The sequence below is a fragment of the Vicia villosa genome, linkage group LG3, assembly GCF_029867415.1.
Source record: "Vicia villosa cultivar HV-30 ecotype Madison, WI linkage group LG3, Vvil1.0, whole genome shotgun sequence".
Lineage (NCBI taxonomy): Eukaryota > Viridiplantae > Streptophyta > Magnoliopsida > Fabales > Fabaceae > Vicia > Vicia villosa.
The window spans coordinates 186,691,603-186,699,919 of NC_081182.1; the positions used below are offsets into that span (position 1 = coordinate 186,691,603).

General features: G+C 35.4%; 1 protein-coding gene across 1 annotated transcript; it reads right to left on the reverse strand.

Moving 5' to 3' along the window:
• Window positions 1-903: 903 nt before the first annotated feature.
• LOC131662673 (E3 ubiquitin-protein ligase makorin-like) lies at window positions 904-5,029 on the reverse strand. Its single transcript, XM_058932519.1, has 5 exons — window positions 4,890-5,029; window positions 3,495-3,597; window positions 2,658-3,400; window positions 2,491-2,560; window positions 904-1,668 (listed from the first exon to the last, which is right to left on the reverse strand). The coding sequence occupies exons 1-5, from the start codon at window positions 4,898-4,900 to the stop codon at window positions 1,216-1,218; spliced, it is 1,380 nt and encodes a 459-aa protein (XP_058788502.1). The 5' UTR covers window positions 4,901-5,029; the 3' UTR covers window positions 904-1,215.
• Between the last annotated feature and the right edge of the window lie 3,288 nt (window positions 5,030-8,317).

The window sequence follows — 8,317 nt, forward strand, 5'->3', positions numbered from 1 at the left end:
AAACAATGTCGTCTGTGTCATGCATCATGATCAGGACATCAGTGTCGTTCTTAATTTCCTCCCACCAACGCTCAATTTTTCCCGTGATAATTGACGTTCTCGTTCTCTACCTCTGAATTCGTTGGATGCTTTCACAAGCTTTGTACTCCCCGTTTAACCAGTGCATCAACGACCTCTTAAGGTGGTCCATGGAATGAATGTCCCAAAATTTCATTTTAATCGGAGACTTCACAGTTGAGAAACAAACATGACCATCTCTCTTAAAAATTGGCAAAGTTGCCATGACAATAAAATCGGAGAGAATGTGAGAAAACAATGGAGAAAAAGTGTGAAAAATGAAGGGGGTTGGGAGTATATTTATAGAAAAAACTCTAACACTTAGGAGCCACCTCATATGACTCATATGTACAAAATATGTACATATGCGCCACCACCAAGCAAACCCTAATTTCCCCAACTAAGGCGCCACCTGGGTGGCTCCTATGTGTAGGGCGGCCCCCAAACATGGTTACTCAAATGATTTTTTTGAAAACATCGTTTTTTTTTTTTTAAACCTGGTTATTTATTTACTTATTTTCACAAAATCTAGTTCATGCCTTTGATTCCAACACCAAAATTTCCACCAATTCCATCCAAGAACCTGAAGAATCACAACACACATATATTGTCCATATAAGAAAAATGTTGCTAACTTAAACTCAATATATAAAATTTACAGTCACAACAAAAATTCATCAAAATTCAAAGAAACGATTATGCTTGGATCAGTTTAGGGATGATTGAATTATAATTGTACAATAGGAGTTCGTCCAAATTAACCACACTATTGAACACATACCACAAAAATTCTACACCAAACTTATAAACTTAATAATGAGAAGTGAAGATGCTACTAAACTTCAATTAGATTCAAACCCAACCAATCTTTTCATAGGCAATTATACAATTCACTTCTGCAAAATAACTACATGAGCCATAAAATCCAACATAGAAACCTTCAAGCCAAAAAAACTCCTTCAATAGCACAACCTTCAAATGGCATATGATATAGTACTAAGCAAATTACAAGCTAGAATGATAATCTAAGTTAAGCAAATCACAAGCTGATCTAAGTTCCTGCCAAATAATTTTTCATTAAAAAAGATAGGTGAAACTTTAAAGGAGACTTCTCCAAAAACTGTTTAAATATAGGCGCATCAAATGAACCAAGTAAATCTAATATTCATCCTCACTATCTTCATCAATATGGGAATGCATCATCATTGATATCAAGGCTGCCTCCATAGGATCCAATTCATCCAAATCATCTAGGTCGAAATCATCTGGGCCAAAATCATCAGGGCCGAAATCATCAGGGCCAAAATCATCTAGGGCCTCCGACATAGCAGCCATTCGGAAAAAATTTAAGGTTTCCCCCTCATCATCGGACTCAAAAGGACCGAAACGAGGACCCGAACCACTAGCCAGAGAATCTGATAAAGCCATCATCTCTAATTGATCCATCCCATCGAAAAATTCTGAGTCCCTCATGATAGAATAAAATTCTCCACTTGATAGATCAACTTCACTTAGCATGTCCAACATGTCATACATATCAATATTGGTTTCTTTTCGTTGAGGTGGTGGCCTGTGGTGTATCCATGTGTATGAGCCAGGTTTCACTGTATGCTGAAAGTAACAAACATGAAAATCATTAAAACATAATAGGATAGTTAATCCTAGCTAGCTACTGAACAAGCAATGCGAGTCAAATACTTATATTCTCAGATCTATTTCAAGGCCCAAAAACAAAGGTTTGCCTATATTTCAAATAGGGCACAAGCCATAGCTCTGTCTAGCATCATTTCCAGTTAACCAACAACGCATGCATCACAAAACAGCTCAATTGGCAGTGATTTCGCCTCTATGGTCTTTGTTTTGTTCATGCCATGTAGTAATGATAACAGGAAGGGTTTGGATATAGGTATGTGCATATGATAGTAGTTTCCATACTGAAATTTTTCAAAAATATTCATAGGATAACAACATAAACACTTGTAAGCTTTACACATTGGCTACCAGCAATTTGTTAATCAGAATATGATTTACAATAATTCATTGGTTTGACAAAATTGAAAAACAAGAATGCGATTCCCAAGTACGGTTGGTGATCAAACGATGGGTGGTGGAGTGGAGCGGAGATGGAGAAGTTGAAGATCAAACGTATTTTTGATAATGACAGACTTATGGAGTTGTTTCTATTGTAATTAACACTAATTAATTTGCAACATATATACTAGGCAGTTGGCACCAAACAAGATTGAAGAAACTACTTCTAGGCCTTCAAAAGCACTAAAAGATTGGAACATGCAGAAGATGAAGTAGTAGATGCTGTGGAAAGAATTTTATCGCCCAAAAAACATCATGTTTAATTATATTAGTCAGCAACCATGATAATCAAACTCGACCAAGAAAATGTATAAGAAAGCAAGAGACATAATAGAGATGTACCTTGTAGAAACAACTAGCCCCAAATGGACAATTCCCATTACCAGAGTCAAAATGTTTGCAATCAATCAATCTGAAAGGGAAAAAAAGAGGTAAAGTCAAAATTCAAATACCAAACATTCAGGCTTAATTCTTTCAGCATACACAACGGTAAATATATGTGAAATTACTTGCAGTTTGCCTTGTAGTTATCAATAATTTCCTGTTTTTCTTCCTTTGTAGCATACCAAATACCACTTGGAATGACAAAATATGATAGTTGGCGGCAAACAGGGCAGGTTCTAACTGTATTGACATTATTGCCGGTTTCCATTTCAGAGGTTGGAGCACTATTACGCCAATTGCGGATACATGACAAACAGAAAGCATGGTCACATTCTGGAAGCAACCCAAACTTACGTTCTGATGGTTTGGGTTTTGAAAGGACACGCTCGAGACAAACATTGCATTCTATTTCTTCGCTATTCTTCAAAGCCAGAACATACTTTTCCTTTTTGTCACAAGTCTTCAAATGATTTTCTTTTTCCTTTTTATCACTAGGATGCAAGCAATATTTTCTACAGTACAAGCATTGATTTCCATGAACACGAGAACATCCTTGTCCAAAGGGGCAGTTTGCTGCAGCAAATTTACAAAACAAATGTCCATTCAGTCTAGCACTAGAACCAGTACTACTAGATTCACCAACATCGGTAGAGTCCAGATGGTTGGGTTGAAAACTCGTTACGCCACGCTTGCTAGGTGGAGGAGGAACTCTTGTAACCTTCGGAACCCAACTTGGTGCTAGTTTAACACCGTGAGGCACAGCACAATTTGGAACCAAAGATGATGCTTGAGAAGCTTTGACATGCTTATATCTGCACCGACTACCATAAGCACAAGACCCTTTCTGATAATAGGAGCAAATCTGTTTCTATACAAAACAAAACAAAAAAACTAGTAAGAAAAATATAAATAAAAAACACATTGCTCAACAACAATGAAGAGAAATCAGAATTAAAGTTTACATCAAGTGGAGTATCCTTTCTTTGATGAGTATCCTTTCTTTGATGGGAAAAATCACATTGATCCCCTTTCAAACATCCACCTCGGGCATAGAACTTGCAAACCCTGAAACAATTCATAAATTTAAGTAACTAAATTACAAAAGAAAAAGAATATATGAAGTACACCGGAAACACAACACTAACATGTCGACACTAACACGTCGACACAGGTAATACTACGACGCTGACACTAACACAGATAATACGACGCTGACGCTGACACTAACACAGGTAAGACGACATTGACACTGACACATCGAAACCGGTAATACAACACCAACACGTCGACACCGGTAATACGACACAGACGCTGACACCGACACGTCGACACCGGTAATACGACACAGACGCTGACACCGACATGTCGACACCGGTAATACGACACCGACGCTAACACCGACACGTCGACACCGGTAATACGACACCGACGCTGATACATCGACACCGGTAATACGACACTGACGCCGACACGTCGACACCGGTAATACGACATTGACGCTGACACGTCGACACCGGTAATACGACATTGACGCTGACACGTCGACACCGGTAATACGACATTGACGCTGACACGTCGATACCGGTAATACGACACCGACGCTGACACGTCAATACCGGTAATACGACACCGACACTGACACATCAACACTAGTAATATGGTTTTAAAAAACGGTCCGCGACCACGAAAACGGCCGCAACAAAACGGTTTCTACAAGTGCCGATACCGATACGTTATCACCGTTTTTTATATTAAAGAACAAATTATGGTTAGTTCACGCCCCGACGACTGCAATCACACTTGTACCGACCGAAATCGCAAAAACCTTTACGCAACGCGACCGTTACCGTTTTTTAAAACCCTGAATACGACACCGACACATCGACACCGGTGATAATTTGAAGAAAAAAAAGAATAAATTAAACACAATCACAAGTGTCGGTGTCACGGAGAAAAGATCAAGTAATCAATCAATACAGAATCTTCAATGAGTAAAAACCCTCACATTTCCAAACATCTAATTATCAATTAGGATTTAAAAAAATATAAAACATCTAAAAACCCTAAAACTAAAATTCAAAAACTCATCTACCAACCTTGAACAGAAAACAAGCTGAATACACTTCATTTTCAATAATAAAAAAAAAAATCCAATAAGTAAAATACAATCAAATACATGCTTGAGCACATAAAAAACACCTCACAAAAACCATCATCAAACAGCTAGAAAAACAGCATAAACCATCAAACAGATCCTTCTCAAAACCTAAACCGTGAAAATTATACAAATAGCGAAAATGAAGCAGCAGCAACAAGAGCAGCACAGAAATCGAGAAAAGTTGTTAAGATTTATTTACCTGGTGGACATGGTGGAAGGGGGAGAGGGTGGTGAGATTTCAGGGAATGTGAAAAATGGTGGAATAAAATTAAAGAGGGAAGAAGAAAAAAAGTTGAAGGTGAATTTGTTTATTATATAATATGGGTGACCTCATTTGAAAACCGGGGACGGTAAAAAAGCGTTTTTTTGTTGGGATTGTTTTTTTTGTTGTTGTGTACGTTATCTTTTTTATTATTACAGTGGGATTTTCTGTAATACGCGGTGAATATTTTCATTACTCCGTGTGCAAATATTGTCATAATAATGGTGTAATAAATTTATTACCATCTATTCAACTTAAATAATAAATATGAGATCGAATTAATTACCATTAAAATTTCACTCATTCAAATTTTATGACTTCATTTGAAAATCAAATGAATTTGAAGTTGAAGGTCAAATTGTATTATAAGTGTAATAAATTTTACACATCAATACATCATAACCCTATTAAAATTAAATTTAAATAAAAATCTAATGGTCACAATTAACTAAAAGAATAAAAAATATATATATTCTTAGTACATATCAATTAAATTCAATTTAAAATTAAATTTAAATAAAATATACATTTGATTTTACTTGACTTAATCTGATAAGTTTAGAATATTGTTTTAATATGAAAAGAATATTAGTTTAAATTTGAATTTTTTTTTATTTGATAAGTTTAGTTGATTTAGTTTGCTTCAATTTTTAAGAATTGAAGAAAAAAAAGATTGGGGATTATTATTTGGATCTCAAAATCAATTAATTTATGTATAAATTAAAATTATTAAAAAATCATTGATGTATATAAATTATAAAATAATATTTTTTTTATTAATTATTTTTATCAAATTATTTTAGATATAACTCTCATCATAGGTAAAATCGGGATCGAGACAAAGTTAAATTTAGGCTCTTTTGAATATATTATCAATTAAACTATGAAGAAATAGGTAATATGCTCCAGTTTTAGACGGGTCACGACTCTGCCAACAAGATCCCTATTGATGGATCTTGGACACTTTAGTTTGGCCAGTTTCATGAATGGTTGATGAGTTGGTTGTTTATATGAAGGGAAGAAATCTTCCTGCATACATAACTCTGTCATCCGTTATTTTTAAAAAGTCCTGGCCCACACTATTCTTGGGTGGGGAGATAGCGCTGGAAACGAAGAGACGAAGAGAAGGGGGATTGTGGTAGGAGGATTAATAACCTCCATAGCCTTAGCATTAGGCTTAGAAGTTGAAGTTAACTAGATGATCCCTCTAGAGGGAAGCACTTTAATTGACTTAAACTTGTGTCTGGCACAAAAGCAAACAGTATTTGAACTAGGGCCATTTTGTTTGCTAGGCTAGATATTTAACCACTGGATCACTTTACTTTTTTGAATTTAATTTACAAATTAAATATATATTGAAATCTTGATTATTAGTAAAAAGAAAATATTCAACCCAACTAATAATAAACCCAGAAACTTTCCATCTTCATCACTTCCATCTTCTTCCAAACCCAAACAACAACAACAACAATCTCAACCTCATAAACCCTTATCCCCATTCAAATCCCCAAACCTCCAAGACACTAAAACCCTTTTCAATTTCATCGTTAACAACGTTTATGCCCCTAACGATTTCTGCTTCCATCTCTACGAATTGGGATTAGGGTTTTGTGTTCTAAAACTTAATGTCTGCAATGAAGTACAGATCTTCAGATTGGAAAAAATTAAAGAAGAAAATTATGTTTTGTAACTCAAAACAATTGACTTGCATGTGTCATACCCCAAAATTTGCCCATCATATTTTAAAATATTTTGGCTCACGCACTGAGAAATAAGCCTGACTATCTCTCTCCTAAGCACCAACCCCACAACTAGGGTTTTACTTCTCTCAAGGAGAATTCAACTTCTGATGCCTCAAGTGGACTTCATGGCCTCTCATGTGCCTCAAATAATTCTCACACCAAATTTCAAGCTCTGATTCATAAGATTGCTCAGTCAACAGTTCAAATGGTCAATAGTCGACTAGTTTGACCTAAAAGTCAACTATGGTCAAAATACAGTCAAAACTCCTGATTTTTAGTCAAAATCCTTATTTTAAAGTAACATTCATAATTTGATCAAGGGTTGATCATGATTCATCAAGGAAAGTTCAAAAATCAACAAAACCTAAAGTTTCTAAATTAGGGTTTTGAACCAAAATTCAACTGAACTTTGACTGATCATATCTCTCTCATACTTTATCAGAAATTCCCCAACCAAATCTTATTCTCAAGGAAATTCATTTCTCTACAACTTTGATGTTGGGCCCAAGGTCAAGAAATGCTTCCGCCTAAGAGATATAAGTCAAAACATTACAGGTCATTCTAGAAGCTCGCAAAAAGTTGCTTTTTGTCAGGAGCCGTATCATCAAGATAAAATCTCCAAATGCAAAAATGGTTCCAAAGTGGCTTGTAGAGGACATCTTGGGCTTTCCAAAAAGTCATAGATCATCTCCATATGATAAACATTGAGAGAGTTATGCATTGATGAAGTTGACCAATTTTGGAGAAAGTGCATGAAGTCAATATTGAGCAAAATGGATTTTCTTCCAAATGGGCCTATCTTTTATGTTGGGAACTTGTTTCTAACATGGCCCACGACCAATAAGCCCATACATGCATTATTATTTTATTTATTTTATTTATTTATTATTTTTATCCATTAAAAATCAAATTTAATTAAATAAATAATGGAGATATTCAAGGAATTCTCAAAGATTATTTTTCCAATCAAATCATGAATACAATATATAATTTGAACCATTGAAATTCATTGGTTTGATGATAGGAAAGATATGGTGCAAAAATAGAAATTTTGAACTTAATTCAAATCAAACTTCAATCTTTCTGAGGGCATGATTTCTTTCCATTTTTTTTAACCTAAATCATCCCACTATATATACATAACAATTCCAGACCACAAGGAGACGAAAAAATTGGGAAAGGAGGAGAGAAAAACTAGGGTTCAAGCTTGCAAAATATTCACAAAACTAGGGCACGAGTGGATTTGGAGTGAGGCGACTTTCAAGGCATCCTAACCATCTCAATTCGTTGCTGAGGTACTGAAGGGTGAGTTTGAATCATTAGTTAAGTTCCCTAATACTTAGAATGCACGCATCATGTCCCCCATGTTCATATACTTTTTGATTTTGATATCTCATGTTTTAATTTGTTTTAATCAAAACTAATCACATGAGTGAGTTCCTGTTGCTATTCAGAGAGGGTTTAAGGCAGTGGTACGAAGCTTCATGATATGAAACGCAAAACACCATTGTTATGGTGTTAACAAGATTATTTTCGTTTTCTAAGATTAAGGGCGTTTCGATCCAAACTAACGGCACCAGCGTGTTCACAAGGCCCAATTTATGTGATCAGGGCGGTCTTCGT